The sequence below is a fragment of the Archocentrus centrarchus genome, chromosome 23 (assembly GCF_007364275.1).
Source record: "Archocentrus centrarchus isolate MPI-CPG fArcCen1 chromosome 23, fArcCen1, whole genome shotgun sequence".
Taxonomy (NCBI): domain Eukaryota; kingdom Metazoa; phylum Chordata; class Actinopteri; order Cichliformes; family Cichlidae; genus Archocentrus; species Archocentrus centrarchus.
The window spans coordinates 1958732-1976602 of NC_044368.1; the positions used below are offsets into that span (position 1 = coordinate 1958732).

Sequence of the window (17871 nt, forward strand, 5' to 3'; positions counted from 1 at the left end):
AAACGGCTCCTTATGAAATGTGAGAATGCTGCACTGAAGGTTTGTCTGTGTTTAGTCACCAGATGAGCTGAGGTGGGTTTAAGGGTGACCTGTTCTGCTCACTTCCAGCTCCATATTTTTATTTCTGGACTCTTCTATGGTGTCTTTGCATGATTCACAGCACAATAATAATCCTTATTTATCTTAAACGGAGCCTTGGTGCAGACTCTCAGTTCATCCTCTGACTGAATCAGGTTAATGTTACAGTCTTCTGATTGGTTGCCCCTTGGAAACAAGTCATTCAAACAACAGGTGGGCGTGGCTTGTGCCCATATTGGGATGCTATCTCTCTATGACATCATACAGATTCAAGAGTAGAAAAAATGTTATGAAACTGACTGTTTAGAGCAGCCTGAGGTTTAGGTTCACAGGGGTTACTGTACATACACTGACCTCATTCTGTGTTTAGTATGAACATCCACAGCGTAACAGGAGACATGTGACTGAAGGAAAAGCAGGTCCAGCTTAAAGGAAGACCAGAGCACTTTTTTAAAGTGTGTCATCATGAATACAGGTAATAGTGCTTTACTCTGTTAGATACTGCAAACCCATCCATCCACCAATCTCCTCACCATGCCAGCATCATTGCCTGTTTACTCAAATGACAGGCTGGCAGCAGGGCCCCAGGCCCCCAAGAACTGCCCGACACCCCACAGAGCCCCCCCTTCCCCCGGACCACAACCCCCAGGGGAGCAGGTCAGCACCCGATGCCAGAACATCCAGGCCTGCTTAGGAACCCCAAGGCACCCACACCCCATGGAGGCGGGGGGCGCAGGGACCAGTGAGGAGCAGCAAGGAGGCAAGGCACAACAAGGCCCAGATCCAGGTGTAGCCATACACACAAACATACATGCATGCATGCACACCCACAGATACACACACACACACAGACTACACGTCACTCACACATGTAGGGTTTTGGAGAGGCCATGGCCACTTGCCTCTCCTTTTTAACTGCATTATAATTGTTATAATTCACAACACATCCTAATACACACCTTGGGGGCAGGCACGTTACCCAGAGGTTGATGAGGTTTCCCCAGTCAGGTCCTCATTGCTGTCGGCCCCTCAATTTTATTTGCACTTTAGACATTGAGGGGTTTTTTTTGGGGGGGGGGGGGGGGGGGGGGCACTGAAGATTAGCAGTTGGGTGCTTGTGGCACAACTGTCCCCTCAATTTTAACTGCATCCTATACACCTCATACATTTACAAAACATAAATACAAACACTTATCAAAACACTTAGCCTAATAGCATAATTAGCATAATACCTACCTAATTCTACTCTGCTAACAGTGTAGATTCATTTAGATAGATATCTCAATTTTGGCCAAAATATGACTTAGGCCATTATGCTATTAGGCTAACGACTTACAAGTTGGGGGGATGTCCCCTTGCCCCAACTTCAGAGGGTGGGTAGATGTGGATGAATATCTTTGAGCATTTGTCAGTCTTTGTGGGTGTATTTGGGTGAGCGAGTGTGTGTGTGTGTGTGTGTGTGTGTGTGTGTGTGTGTGTGTGTGTGTGTGTGTGTGTGTGTGTGTGAGTGTGTATCTTAAAGTAGTTCTAACCAACCTAAGAGTCCAAAAGTCCAAAGACATGCACGCCAGTTCAGTTGGTTTTTCTAAATTGGCCGTAGGTGTGAATGTGAGTGTGAATGGTTGTCTGACTGTGTCAGCTCTGTAATTGATTGGCGACCTGCCCAGAGTGACAGAAAATGGACGGCTAGATTAAATAATAATATATGTGAAGTGTAAAATCTGCCGTGTATGACTCAAATATGGATCTACTAGATGAGAGGTTGTGATTATTTCACAAGCTGCCTCTACACTGCACTGGGCTTCCACCTTTATTCCCATCATAACCACTACAACCACTAGGAGGTGCTTTTGGGGTATTTGTTGAAATCACTGGTGCAGACTCACTGCAGGGCAATAATGCTTAAATACTTTCTATAATCATATTCTGTAAAAGGTGGATGGAGCTTCCAGGTGTGAAGTCAAAGTGAAAATGATTTAAACCTGCGTTCTTTCTAATGGCCAGCAGGGGGCAACTCCTCAAAAAGGATGAAAAAAAGCAGGGGTGATGGGTTTACTATGACCGAGTGTCCTCAGTTTCTAATTCAGACGCGCCCGTCATTCATCACATCTAGTTTCCAAACTGTCATCAAAATGTTCGACTTAAAGCCTTAAGCTAGCTGACCTCAGCGACATCCATCTTTTAAATACAGTCTGTGTTTGGAATAAACTGCCTGTGTGGCCTCTGTTTGTGCATGGACAGTCTGAGTCCAGACATTTTCAAATGTCATTGTGCTATTTTAAAGACAAACTCAGGATTATTACAGCCTGGATCTTATGTTTGAGGTCAGTGAATGTAACCTTACATTTACAGATGATGTAGTAACTCAGTCAAGAACACACCTGTAGAGTCTTTCCAAAGGCCATCTGTGTCCTGAACACCAATGAATGACTCATGCAGCTATGCTGCTGCTTTATAGCTTATTTATGGTATTTTATTATTAGTATTGCACTTTTATGTTAAACTCCATACTGCAGTTGCGCTCCTAATTTTGTTGTTTGCGCTGCTTACAGTGACAATCCATCCATCCATCCATCCATCCATCCATCCATCCATCCATCCATCCATCCATCCATCCATCAGTTCAGTTTAATTTCTTGTATTAAGGCCATGAAGCACTTTCTGTTTTATTGGATCATCTCTGGCAGAGCAGCTGTTCTTCGGGGTGCAGTAAAAATCTGACCTTTGTGATGCAGTAACATTTGTCACCAGTGGGTCTCTTTAATATGACCTTATATATGAAACAATACAGCAAGAACTGTGATGTCTCTGTGAGATCCTGTTCACCAAGTTTCAGGTAAAGTGGTCAGAAACAGCAGGTTGGAGGTCAAACCAGCACAGCTCTGAGCTGAGATGTTTTTAATCTACTTCAGGTTTCTTCTAATTTAGATTTGGTCATAAAAGTAATGATTTTTAAAGTTTAATCAGAATTATCCAAACAGCTCTGAGCAGAATTCATATTCCTAATATTTCCTCTCACAGGGTGACTATCATGTGACTGGATGCTATCTAGTTAGCAGCTGTGTGCTAATGGAGGACAACTTTTGGTGTAACACCACCTCAGCAGAGGTTTGAAAGCTGCCATCAGGGAGGAAGAAGATGGTGGTCTCCATTTTCACACAGTGTGAGTAAAACACGCCCGCCCGGTTAGATCTGTTGTCTGAGAGCAGTTTGGATGTTTCTGTCACTCATGATGTGTGTTTCCAGCTTTGCTGAGTGTTGTGTGTGTGATCAGATACAGAGGCTGCTCTCATTTGTTTGTAGTTCAGTGAGCTTCATGTTTTCTGTGCTGTCATTAACTGTGTGGGGTCTGCAGGAGGTGCTGGTGGAGACTTAAAGGTGGTTTGAATGCGCAGCTGTCCAAAAACACCTTTCAGAGTAAAACTGATTTTCATGCAGCTTGATGTATCTGAACTGGACGAGGCTGCTGTGCTCTTCTTTGGGAGTTGTTAAGACTGGAAAATTGGCTCCACCTGCTGATTATCTCAGTGACCTCATAAACACGTACTGATAATAGAGTATTTAAAAAGTACAACGTGCTGGTTTCAGCTTCTCAGCTGTGATCTAAACATTTTAATTCTCCACGTAATGACTGACAGCTTTATTTTTTTTTAATTACAGACAAAAATAATAACTGGTTTCAGCCTTAGAAAAGCGAATTTTTCCATCCTGCGCTGTGCTGCAGGATTACTTTGAGGTTAGCAGAGTCATCGGTGCGGGGTTAACAACCTGCAGACTCTCGGCCCTCTGCGGCCATTTAACACCTCTGCTGTTCAGGCATAAATGCAGCACTTCCTGAGGCGCCTCCTCTCCAGCCCATCAATATAAGCAGCGCTGATCAGCAGAATGAGAACCTAATTGAGACCGGTCCATCACTCCGCCCTGCAGCACTGACACTGAACCAAAGGAGACGTGCGCATACATCAGTAACACACACACTGAGAATCAGAAGCTTAAAAACACGCCTCTCTCCTCTCTGTGGTCGTACTAGTGATGCACTGAGAAAGGAGAACCATCATCACGCCGCTCATTCAGTGCCTGAACCGTTTTTCTGATGATGTCAGAGCTCGAAGTTTTAAATCTAATATTTTAGGCTTTTGGTGTTTTAATGAGTCAGTTTATTTTTAATTGATCTAAATGATTCATTCAGATATTAATCAGCAGATTAACGCTCCCCGCTACATGTGTCACAGTTCTATCATCATTTTTATCACTTTGTGTGTTATGTAGATTTCCCTTTTATTAGGCAATATAAATATCAGCATAGCCTCACATGTGCCTGCACAGTTATTCTTTTATTTTGACTCACTGGACCTAAAACCACACAAAAAATATAAAATCCAAGTAGAAAAAAGTTTGAATTTTTTGTTGTTTAACAAAGTATTTTAAACAGCACAGTTAAAGCGGAGCTGCTTGATGAATGTGGTTGTTGCCAAATGCAGGAATGTGGGATTATATGTTCGTTACTTTGGCTCCATATTAAAACAGCGTGATGTTACACGTGTGATGTTACACGTGTAACATCACACGTGTAACATCACGTGTGTCACAGTGTTTCGAGTTATGTCATTTCTGTAAAGTTGTGAGCGTTCGGCATAAATGGCACTGAAACCTTTTGGATGCTTTAAAATGCTGATTATGATCAGCCTGAGAGTTTCCAAGATCTTCACTGAGGAAAACATTATTTATCCATTTTACATCAGAGTCACTTTGGCTCTTTGATGTTATTATTTGTGTAAATCTGTGTTTGAGGTACCAGAAAAGTCTTCATGAAATAAAACTGAAGTGCAGGCCGTGAAACCTTTTTAAGCTTTGAGTATCACAGATAAAAAAGACAAACATCTTCTTTGCTGCTAAGAAATAACTTTATTTCTGAGTTTCAGGACCTCTGAGTGTGGCTGGAGCATAAATCCAGGTCATCAGTGTCTGTGTGCAGCATCTTGTTGGCTTTGTGCTGTTTGCTTTGGCTGGTTTGTGTTTGCTGAAGTTGGACATGGGCTGATTTTAAGCTTTGCTGCCAGGTCACAGAGGGGAGGCTGAGCTGGATGTTGGTCCTGAGGGAGTCGGGCTCAGCTGGGCCTCTGACGGAGCCTCCTCCTGTGATGGCTGCTGTATCTGGGTTACCCAGTTCTGTTCTGGCCTCGGCGTGCCCTAGATCAATATGGAAATCAGAAGTTTGAAAATGAACCCCGCAGATGCAGATCGGAGCAGCACACAAGAAAGTTTTCCTGTTTGTGTCACTTTTTCTTGTGTGTTGCTGCGACTGTGTTTGAACTTTGTGGGTTTTTGTAGTAGTTTCCAGGAGTCTGATGATCCAGATTAAAACCTCATCTGGTGTCTGTGAGTGTCCTGAAGGTTTGCAAAGTGTTTGTTTTCCTGGCACAGAGAAAAAGCATCGACATGTTTAGTGTTTAAGTTGGTTTATTGTGAACAAAGTTTTAAAATGGGGCGTCTGTGGTTCAGGAGTTTGAGCAGGTCATCTAGTAATTGAAAGGTTGGTGGTTCGATTTCTGGCTGCTCCAGTCTGCATGCCAAAGCATCCTCGGGCAAGCACTTTGAAATAGAAAACAGTGAATGTGTGAATGAAAATGTGCTGTATGAAGAGCTTTGAGTGCTCAGCTGGAGTAGAAAAGCACTATATGAGACGATGACAGCATTAAAACTGCCGCTCAGGCTTTGCAGCTGAAGCTGGTTTCAGAGCTGCTTCCTTGGACCTGTAGTCTAAGTGTAGATGTTCCACGTGCTTGGAGAACCTCCTTTAGCACCTGATCCAGCCCTTCACAGCGTAGCTTCAGCTCAGTGAGGTTTGCATTCATTCATGCACAGCTCTCTGAAGAAATTCTGACCCTACATCTGACCCATCAGATGAGACAGATCTCCTGTTGTCCAGTTTTAGTGAGTCTGTGTGAACTGTAGCCTGAGTTTCAGGAGTGATACTCGGTGTGGTCCCATCCGCTTCAAGGCTCGACATGTTGTGTGCTCACAGATGCGGTTTTTATGTAATGTTTGATTGTAATGAGAAGTTATTTTAGCTCCTGCTTAAATTGGGTTGCTGCCACATGATTGGCTGGTTCATGAGTCAATGAGTGGTTGAACAGGTGTACCTAATAATGTGGCCAATAGATATAGAATCTGACAGTTTGAAAACATTTTTTAAACAAATAAGAAATGTTGCAAATACTTTAAAAGTTATCATAAAATTGAATTCTCATCATCTTAAAAATATTTATCACAGATCTGAATTTGAAAAATTATTTACATGAAAATGTGTGTTACTGTAACCCAAAGAAAAACAGACACACACAGTGAGGCAGATATTTTTATTCATCATCAAGTTTATAACGGCGGGATAAAAAGCTTCATACGTTCGTTTAGGGCTCGTTAATTTCATGAAGCTTCCTGAATGCATCACATGACAAACGTATTAAAGTCTACATAAAACAGTCCCGCAGGCCGAATGGATCAGGGAAAAGTCCAGATTTCATCAGTTCAAACAATTAATTTAGCCACAGTATTATTGTAACATGACACATTGATACTTTTAGAAACTCAGAAAATCACAAAAGTCCAATTTTTTTTCATGAGGCAAACATTTCTAATTATGTCATTTAAATATGTGAAGGGAAACACGGGGCTCCTGCAGCGTATTCAGACTTCAGTCTTTACTTCTAAGTTTTAGCAGTTTACAAGCGTGAAGTTAAAGAGGAGCTCGTGGGCTCGTTTCCTGTGATTTGGAGTATTTTTAGTTCAGTTCTTCCTCTGCGTGAAACTGACTCCTGTCTCTTTAAGGCCCCGCCCCTCTCTTTAAACTCATCCTCTGATTAGCCAGTTTCCAGAAGCCAGCAGAGGGGCAGCACTCTGGTGAACTGTTCTAAAGGACGTTTCTTCACAGGGATTTCCTTTGCATACGATTTCCTCAATATTTATAACTTTAACCGTGTTTAACGCAAACATCTGACGCTGTAATAACACAAATATGACCGAGAAAAAGCAAAAAGAGTCTCTTTAAAGTCTGAATACAGCAGGTTACATTTGCTTGCAGCATAAATGAGGAACTATCTAAATATTACACAGCCTGACAGTTGTTGACATACATATATTCATTATAATGTAAAAAAGGAGTATTACATCTATATTTACATACAGCAATATGTGTGTTGAGAGTTTTTAAATAAACAGCTTATATGGAGCAATGAGTGAGGACATACAGTGATAATGGAGAGTATGAAAAATAGATGGCTCTGTCCTTCCCTGCAGTCACTCTGTTATTATTTGGATATATTTTTCTGACTTGGATCACGACAACCTGAGATCAGCTGTGCTGCCTTTCAACATTTAAACAGCCAATAACGTTAAAGGAACTCCACTATGTTTAAATCTATTTTTAACTATATAAAGTTTGTTGTTTTAGTCGACAGTAAAACACGTTTTAATAAGATGTGGGCTGCAGCTGGGGCCAATCATGTGATCGATCGTGTGTGTGTGTGTGTGTGTGTGTGTGTGTGTGTGTGTGTGCCCTCTGTCAGTTAGCCACACGGACTCACAGCAGCCGCTGTTCCAGTTCAGCTGCTGTTGTGATTCAGGACAGATTTAGAAAAAAAACTAATCAGATAAACAGATTTTGCAGGTCAGCCTGAGCTCAGATTATTACCAGGTCCTCGCAGTCCTGATTCACGGGAGAGGTCATCATTCTTACTCAGTGTTTCTGTGAACGCAGGGTTAAAAAAGCACAGGCGTCAGATTTTCATGCTTTTGGGTTCTAAACAAAAATGTAGCCCATCACTCTGTGCTGAAAGAAACCAGACTGCTGCCCACTGGCTGAATGTAGTGGAAACTCTGTGAGGTACGGAGGATTGTTCCCGCCACTAAAAAACATAAAAATAAAGAAAAAAAAATCACCATCCATATCTTGAAATTTCGAGTTCGCTCTGCCAATCAGGAAGCTTGGTGAAAGAGGTCATTTCCTTGTTACCCGGAAGCAGATGATGCCGAACATGCACTAAGTTAGCTACAGTATCAGTGAGCTGGCAGTGTGTAGCAAATGTTAACAAGCTGCTGTTTGTGCTGCATAAAAAGAATCAATGTTGTGCAGCTGATGCCTTCAGCCTCCTGCTTCCAGGTAACAAGGAAATGATGAACCTTCACCGAGCTTCCTGATTGGCAGAGCTAACTCATAATTTGGAGGTACGGATGGCGATTTTTTTTTTGCTGTGGTGGAAACAAGCTTCCACAGTGAGGTGTTTGGTGTGATTACATTTTCTCAGATAGTGCTGATGACCAGCTGTAGCTACTGAAACTCTTCCCTGCAGTGCCTGGAAACACGTAACTTCCAACTTTTCTTAAGTGTTTGTATTTATTCCCGAATCTTCAGGTTACGGTCTGCTCGTCTCCTTCCACAGACGGCACAGGTCAGTGACTCTGTCGCTGTGAAACCAGTGAGACCTACAGACCTGAAAACAAGATCATGAACCTCATTTGTTCTCATTTATTTTTCCCTGTTTTGTCCGTTTGTTGCGCTGGAACGTTTCTTTGCTCTGATCGGATGAACGTTGTCTTCTGTTTAGCGTCCAGTGTAAATGAAATCTGAGGAAAAAAAAGGAAAAATAAGCAAAAATAAAAACTCCCTGATGTGCTGCAGAACTGTGCAGCTGCTGACTGTAACACAACAGGAAGACAAACAGATTCCTCAGGACTCGATTTGCACGTCTTACCTCGGCAGTACTCGGGGTTGAAGTTCTCGTAGATGGGGTAGAGCGGGTTCTCCTGCTCGCTGCGATGCTTTCTGGCTCTCAGGACGTCCCGAATACACTGATGCAGGAAGGCATACTGACACTGCAACACAACACAGGTGCATGAGTGTAATGAACACCTTCATGTGTTTTAGAATAATCTTTAAAGCAGATTCATTATTTTACCTGTAACTCACATTTAACTTTGGTCCAGAATCTGCTTGTTTTCCTTCATATTCAGTATATTTAATCCAGCACTGACAGGTGCTTTAAGTCCGGGCATTTTCAAACCAGCAGATCTCATTAATGTTAAGTTTTTTTGTTGCTGTTGTAGCTCCAGTTTAGTCTAAACTAATAACTGGAATATTAGTGGTTCAGCTGCAAAGTTTTTTATGCACAGGAACCAGTTTGGGTTCAATATTGGCTGAAAAAGCAGGAGAACATCCTAATAGTATCAGTTTTAATAATGCATTACCATAAACCATATAGATATCAATGACTGATGAAAGTCTGTGTTGTTTAATTCAGTTTTTACTGCAGTTTTGGAAGTTTTTACTTCCAGTATTACCAATATTTGCGGCTCTACTATTATCTAATATTTGAAGTGTTTCCTTTTTTTTTACTAATATTTAGTTTTGTGAGGCTGGTTGAACCCAATATTTCTTGTTGTTTGCTGTTGTAACCCCATGTAGGGCCGTCCTGATCTCATATTTCAGTTATCAGTAACACAAATATCTGCCGAAGAGGAATGAAATGGTGAAATCTGACAGATCTGCTAAGCTGGCTCTAAGGAGGAGTTCTGATCACCGCTTTGAGTGAGAGGGACGTCAGGTGGAAAAACTATATTTCCACATTAAAAATCAAGCACATTTCCCAGAATGCACAGCTGTATCTGACTGCTCTGTACCTCGGTCTGGACCATGTGCTGGCGGTGCAGTCGGAGGTCGAACACACAGCCGTACAGGTCAATGGTTCCTTTGGAGTCCAGCTGCTGCAGAACCCGATCCAAGGCGACGAACGTCCCTGTGCGCCCGACTCCAGCACTGACATGCAAACACATCCAGTCAGCAAAGATCTTAAGAAGCTACAAGGACTCTGTTTGTTTTTAGCCCTAATGAAGAGCCTCTGTTCTAGCCAATCAAATTTGTCCCTGAGGAAACGCTGAAACATCTGCGTGTCCTACCTGCAGTGAACGACGGTGGCTCCGGTACTCGGCGATCGGTCCACATAGTCCCGGACCGTCCTGACAAACTGGATCAGGGACTGGGTGCTCTCAGGGACGCCGTGGTCGGGCCACACCGTGTAGTGGAAGTGACGCAACACCCGAGGGTAACTGCGGCTGCTCTCCTGTCAGAATTCATTATTTATTAGTATGATTATTTCTGTGGCAGCATTACAAGTAAGAAATTCTTTGAATTTTGAAGCTTTTAGACCTTTTAAGCAAACATGCGACAGAAACAAGCCAAAAATAATGCAGAAAGTCTCCAAATATTCTTTAAGTTGTGAGTCACAGTTCAGGATAATCCCTCTGCACACTGAGCCCTGATGCAGCCCCTCAGTTCACCCTCTGAGAAAAACCCCAAACAGCTTTAGCTCCTCCTCCTTTAACACAACTCTCTTCTGATTGGCAGGTGGGTGGAGCTTCTTTCACCAAGATAAGCATATAAGACATCAACTCCCTATGACATCATCCAGGGAAGGTAGGAGAAAAAACAGCCTTTAGCTCTCAGGGATTACGTGTACATTCACTGTTTGGTTATGTTTCATATGCAGGTAACTGTTAGAATAATTAGAACTCGTGAAAACATCATCTTCATTCTTTAACTCTTCCCTCCTTGGACACCTACTGAGGGTACCCTTGTCTCTCCTTTCTGAGTGGTTTCTGTCATATTTCAGACCTGCGTCCAGAACAAAATGCCTGGCTGTGCATCAGCAGTTAGGGACGATGATCTCTGCCTGAACAGCTTCCTAAGGCTCCCCTTGGAAAAACCCTGAATCTATTCAAACCACGTCTTTGCTGAGACGCACTGAGGTGTCAGAACTCGTCATTAAGGGAACAGGTGAGGCCGTCAAATGTCGTCTTTACCAAGAGTTCAAGGGTTTAGATGTTAGTGCTTGTCTACATATTTTACAGCCTGACTGTGAACTGGAATAATTAAAGAGATAAAGAGCTGCTACCGAGGTGATCTTGAACTCTCGGATGGTCCACTCAGGCAGGACGGACTCTGACAGCATCTGAATGACCAGATCACCGTAGTACAGAGGCTCTCTGTCTGCAGGCCAGTACTGGTCACACTTCACCTGGAAACACAGCGTTCATATATTTAATAACTTGTCAGGGTTGAATTTCACCCTCAGAGTCGTCCACAGGCCCACACGGCAGATTTAAAATGATGTATTAAAAATAAATTAAAGCTACACAATGACACAAACTAACCAGCAAAGGCAGCAGTTTTAGTGAAAGGATCCTGATGGAGAAGAACGGTCACATGTTTGATATTTGCTCAATTTATGTTGTGTGTCTTTGTGTGAACACTTACAGGGTTTATACAGGAATCCTAGAGTTAAATTTGCTACCTTTTACTACCTATTTTTACTACCTCTAAAATATTTTTACTACCAGGATGAAATCGAACTGCAGCCTTTTTTGGGGTAGCGGTGGATTCACAGCACTAAGCCATGTAAGACGATCGCCCATCTCTCACCAAAGACAAAACTGTATCTCACTTGTAACTGTGACTTTGTCTTGACTAAGACCTCATACACATTAATATTCCAAACACATTTCAAAAAGTGGCGCAGTAGGTAGGCGCCCGTCTTGCAGCCAGTGGGTTGCCGGTTTGAGTCCCTGTCCCTGTGCTGCGTTGTGTCCTTGGGCAAGACACTTAAACCACATTGCCTAACGGTTGTGCCGGTCTCTGGCTGCATGACCACAGATGCTCGTCTATGGATGAGTGATCTGGAACGATCATTTCGTTGTGTGCCTTATGCGCACAATGACAATGAGTTGAATCCATCTAAATTTGTTTTTTTTAAGAATATAAACAAAATGCAAAGAAATTCAAGTTTCACAAGCCGATTATTTTATTTTCCAATAAAATCTTGGAATACTGGTTTGCTGCTGAGGTGTGACGGCAATGCTCGTAGCTGACCTTGAGGTTGCAGTTGCAGTGCTTTGTGTAGCACCAAAAAACAAAATAGGAATCTGCTCCCTACGTGCAAATCAGCTGCTGGTGAACGGTGGATGCTCGATGTGATTTAATCGCCGCCACACCGTTTCATGTCAAATTTATATTTTTTCTGGACACTTTACAAAACGCCTCTCGATCATTCCCCATTACCGGCTTAACCCTCTGGGGTCCGGGGTATATTTGGCCATTTTTGACTACTTTTGTTTTTAGCTTCATAGTTGACCTTAGAAACTGTTTACCTTGCCTTGTTTGTTTTGGGTTTTTTTCCAGCACGACCTCATGTGTGTGACTGTATAGTTATTCTTTCATTTTGACATACTGTATTAAGACATTGGACTTACAATCACATAAAAAAATAAATTCAGAGTAGAAAAAAAGTTAATTTTTTTTACTGTAAAAATCACAAACATGCTTAACAAATTCTTTTTACAATTAAAATGCAAATATAAGTTGTAAATTTGCAAAAGTTGTGTAAAAATATAGTAAAGTTAAATACAACTATTCACATTAAAATGCAGGAAAGGCCTCAGGTGTTTTTGTGTACAACTATTTGCAGAGCAATCAGGACTCACATTAAGATGCTACACAAATTATTTATGCCACCTCAAAAAACATTTTCTGTCCTCCACAAGACTGAGGGGCCCATCACAGGCAAAACCTGCCAGTAATGTCTCTTTTACCACTTTTTCACCTGCTCCGCAGCAGCCAAATGCACCCAAATGCATCGTGTTACCGCATTATTTTCTGATTGGTTGATTTTTCCACCAATAGGAAAGGGGTTGTCGGGAGTTATTTTGTTTTGTTTTGTTTTTATTAGCAAGCACTTCCTGTTAGCGAAACTCACATTTTCGCCGTTTATTTCTGCACAAAACGCGCATCGAAGGTGAGGACGATATACAGGAAAAAGTATGACGTAAATTATTGGGCATAACTCTGGTTCTACTTGGCCTATCAACGTCATTTAAAAACTGGTACATAGTTTGAAGTCTGCACTTTCGATTCATGGCAGCAGCGTCCCGATGCTACGTCATCTAAAATCGGCGATGTCATTTTGACGCGCCAGCGCGTCCGTGTACTCCGGAGGGTTAAGCCAGTCTTTGCCGGGTCATCGAGCCAAAGTTGTGAAAACTACATTTTCCCATGACGAGGCGCAAAATGACTCCGCGCATGCGCACAGCAGATCGGACAGTGGAACCGCTCGTCAACGTCAGCTCAGGTCCTGCTGAGTAGTTATATTTCTATACAGATCTTATAGTTAAACGAACTTAAAACAAAAAGTCTGCATCAATGGAAAAGTCAAAATATATTGAAGGGGTGATGAAAAATTTACTACCAAGTCAAATTCTGTTTACTACCTTTTACTAGCCTTAATTTGACTTCATTTAATTTACTACCTTTTACTACCTTTTACTACCCCGCGGGAACCCTGACTTAGTTTTATAAAAGTGAAGTTTTTGATCAGGCGGTGCCTCACCCGCCCTTTCTCCACACACTGCGTGACCATGACGATGTTGTAGACGCCGTGCTCCCACACCATCCGCCAGAAATCATCTTTAGTGCCGGGGAGCGGCCCCTGGGTGGCGATGTACTCCCTGCGGTAGTTATTACCCTGCAGGTGTAGGAGAGAGAGGAGGGGTCAGCGTGTGCATGTCAGTGTGTGTTGAACAAAAAAAGGTGTGTGCTCGTACAGGTATGTAGCTGGCATTGATGTAGTCGGAACAGGGGTCGTCCTCCAGGTACGAAAGCTTCACTCGGGTAGAATCATCTAGAAGAAGGAAGAAGTGAACGAGTGTTATTGTTGTCCTTAAAAGTCTTTAATTAAGACTTGAATCTCCATCGGTTTGACTGCTGTCTCTGGTGGCTCAGCGGTAGAGCAGGTGACCACATACATGCTGTGAGGCAAAAACTGGCAGCGCAGGTTCGAGTCCCGGCTTGTGCTCTGTTGCCACATACCTATACTGTCTATAACATACTGTCTATAAAGCTGCTGCTGCACCCCCCAAATTCAGCTTAAGTTATCATCGAATGATGATTTAAAAAAAAAAAAAAATGTAACCAGGTTAGTTTTTTTTTTTTACTGTTCCTCCTTAAACTTTCCTATCTTATCATTAGTGGTAAAAGATCACAAGCCTCACATTTAACCTGAAGGTCAGTAACCTGAAGGTCAGCTGATTGTGTTCATTCCGTTATTGTTGATCATCACTGTCCTCTCTGAGTGTATCTCTAACAGATCTCTCAGCTTAAGTAATGAAGCTCCTCTCAGCTTTCCTCAGGCTCATTATTATTAAACGTTAAAGATGTAAATGTAGAGCCAGCTTCAGCAATGACTCATTTACTGTTTACTCCTGTGACAGTTAATTATAGAGCTGCTGTTGTAAATGTGGCACCTCAAGTCATAAATCTTTAATAATAAACTGAAAACCTAGATTCTGTTACCAGTCTTAGTGGACAGAGATAGAGTCACTGCTGCCAGTTTGGGGGGGGGGGGGTCAGCCCTTCTAACCCGTGTATTATTGTTGCCATCACTTGCTACATCTATATACTATGATCAACCATTTTCATTAGTGTGGGGATGATGATGATATCCCCCCTCCTGACCCGCTGTCCTGGCTCCCCCTTGCCGTAGCAGTTGTGATTTGAACCCCTGATCTTCTGTTCCAAAGACAGTTATGTTGCCACTACACCAACTAACTAACTATCACTTGACCTATCCATCTATCTATCTATCCATTCATCCTTCCTCCCTTCCTTCCATCCTTCCTCCCTCCCTCGATTGATCAATCGATCATCGATTGATTGAGTGACTGATTGATGGATGGATTCATGGATGGGTGGATATTTATTTCCTTTATAAGTGCATATAACAGATGTGCCAAACAATATTCATATGATTAGAAATCTGTCTCTAAATCATAGCAAACATTTCATTATCATTTCAGACACTCATCAATCATAAATCATCAATCATTCTGTGTCATCCCCAAAGGCCCAAAAACTCTTTCACAGCTGTACGATCAGATTTAAGGCCCGTGGTCGGAGGATTGATGGGATAATAAAAATGAAGCTAATGCTGTTTTCATTCTCTAATTAAAGATGATTTCATTCAAAGAAGTTTTGATCCAGTATTGATGCATAAAACTACTTCCTCCTTTTCTGCCAAGGAAACAAACACAAGTCTTTCAGCCCATCATCATCTGAACGAGCACAAATTCAGTCATACAAACAGATCCAGGTACAAAGATTGCAACACGAAGAGCACACGAGGCAGAATTTGGCCAGATATTGGCATCAGCTGATAGGATACACTGTTTTTAATCTGAAAGCAAATTTAATCTGCTGTTGGGAAAAACATGGGATATCGGTATTTTGTGACATGCTAATAATAAATCATATAGAGACCAATCTGCTGTATGGTAATGAGGAGTGAATATTCTAAATAGATGCAGTATATTCAGTATTATTGTGTAATTATGAATGCTTTTATCACCTCGAGCCTCAGAGTTCATCCTCATCACCAAGGGAACAGGTGCTGCCTCATTAAGTAAAGCTCTTAACGATGTGATAATTGCACTGATTTTCACTCTGATTTCCTCACTGAGGAACTTGAAGGTTGTCAGTAAACTCGTTCTTGTTTTTGAGCAGCAGAAAGCCTTAAAGCTGAAAGCGCACTAACATGGCAGGATGTTGTTGTAGCGGTTCTTTCCTCGGTTTTCTGGCACTCGGGCAACGTCCATCGTCTGGTTACGGCCCACGTCCTTCAGGTCCTGCACGCACGACAATAAATACATTCACGCAACCATAAAATCCAACAGTTCCTTTTATTAAGACAGTTTAAGATGTTTTTGGGCCATTTTCAGATCTAACAGTCTGTGGGGAAATCATTTGTTTTACTGTCTGACTGAAATGTAAGATTATATGAATTTGCTGGAACAGAACCTCACTGAGCTGAAGCATCTCCACTGGTTACAGTGATTTGGTCTCAATAATATCCAAAAACTTTGGTATCATAAATGGTGCGCCCAGTGGGTCTGTCCTGAGATTCAATGATCCCAGTGAAAACTGGAGGCACACCCAGCACCATAATGTTCAGGTAATAATCAGGTACTTTTATGATAATGATCACAGAATCACCTCAAACTCCTCAGACAGCAGGTAGTTGGAGTCGGCCTGCAGCTTGCTCAGGTGTGACTCGAAGTGGCACGCTTTGATGGGACTGAGCAGAGAGACGGACGAACACTCAGCATTGTGACATGTATGTACTGCAGGTATGCTGAAGATGTTTCAGCCCATTTAATTATACATAAAGGTTTTCAAAATAAAGCTTAAACTCACCTGGTGACCCGACGGTTACTGCAAGAGAGGACAAAACTAGTTACTCCACAGGTGACTGTACGATAACCTGATTAAACACAGGCTGGTTTATAAAGGTAGCCTCACAGCTGGGGAGTAACACGGACACAATACAGGAGTGAAAGTCACGAGGGGGCAGATGTATCTGCTCCTGGTAGCGTGATGCAGAAATATGCCATCATTTCCTGCCATTATTGTGCAGTCCAGAGCTGACATTAAAGTCCTTCCTTTTCTTGTCTCACAGAGAAAGCAGCAGATTATGATTCATACAGGAATGCTTTTTATTTTTCACATCCAGTGTCATTAATGTGGTTTTGTGTGAAAAAGGAGTTAAATTGACTCATCTGTCAGTTAATATTTTGATCTTCACTTTGGGCATGAAACATCTCCCAGGAAATCCTGTGATGCTGAACTATAACCTGTCAAACTCGTTTTAGTTCATGGACCACATGTGTGAGCTCAGGTGTGCTGGGTCTTTACAAAAACAGGGACAGTCTGAGAGGTCTCCAGAAAGACGTAATTAGAAATATATGTCACACATTAACGAAGCCCCGGGACTCAAACTGGACCCTGTGGTCAGTTCTGGTCTAAACAAACAGCATTTTTTCTCCTGCAGTTTGTTTCTAAGTGATTCTGAGGTCATAGAAACTGTTGATGCTGCTGCTGAGCAGCTGCTTCCTGATGTACATTCAGTTACAGTAACCACTATAAGCTGTGAGGGTCGATTATGAAGCACAGCTTTGTTTCCCCACTCTGTTACACTCATCAATACACACACACACACACACAATAATTAACAGATGCTGTGGACTGTGGTGGGTGAATGATGAGGTAATCTGAGAGAGGAGTGAGCACTTTATTGGAAACTAATACTTCTTCACACACTCACATATTGGAGGTGGGTGGTGCTGGAAGCTAACCTCTCCCTCTCTCACACACTGAAGAAGAATAATTATAGATGCATCACACACACAAACGTACCTCCGGACGCCCATATACATCCCCGAAGTTGGAACTTCTTTCCACATGCTCATCCTCACCACCGGGTTCTCCTGCACAGCCCTGCACACACACACACACACACACACACACCAATTAGGAACACTGGGATCAGATTTTTGAACAGCTCTCTTAAGATCAAAGCCTTAAACAAATGAAAACATTGGAGCCCTGCCCTCTGCGCTAATAAATGTGTTTACCAAATCACATCTAATTAACTTTGCAAATTAGCTTCACAGCTAAATGACTGCCAGAAAACTGATGTGACATTTTGGAGCTAATTTTCTGTTGTGGCACCATAAACATTGCAGAAAGTCATAAAGGCAGATGGAAATTTCTCAGGTGGCACCGCATTTATTTGATGGTGTAGCATTAAAGCAAGAATGTGTGTTATCCAAGAAAGGCTTCAGATCCAGTAACTCTGCCCTCAAAGGTTTTTTTTTTAACCTTTCAGCATCCACAGGGCACCAGTGGGTCCGGGTTAA

General features: G+C 42.3%; 1 protein-coding gene across 1 annotated transcript in view; it reads right to left on the bottom strand.

Annotated features, from left to right (window-relative positions):
* Positions 1-6422: 6422 nt before the first annotated feature.
* Positions 6423-17871, bottom strand: part of ptprb (protein tyrosine phosphatase receptor type b) — a 38716-nt gene continuing 27267 nt past the window's right edge. Inside the window, exons 30-40 of the mRNA XM_030720073.1 lie at positions 17369-17449; positions 16370-16387; positions 16169-16250; positions 15711-15801; positions 13726-13802; positions 13512-13646; positions 11025-11147; positions 10030-10193; positions 9754-9889; positions 8829-8949; positions 6423-8700 (exon numbers count right to left, since the gene is read on the bottom strand). Coding sequence (XP_030575933.1) covers positions 8678-8700; positions 8829-8949; positions 9754-9889; positions 10030-10193; positions 11025-11147; positions 13512-13646; positions 13726-13802; positions 15711-15801; positions 16169-16250; positions 16370-16387; positions 17369-17449 — 1051 coding nt within the window. The 3' untranslated portion in view covers positions 6423-8677. The remainder of the gene's footprint in view (positions 8701-8828; positions 8950-9753; positions 9890-10029; positions 10194-11024; positions 11148-13511; positions 13647-13725; positions 13803-15710; positions 15802-16168; positions 16251-16369; positions 16388-17368; positions 17450-17871) is intronic.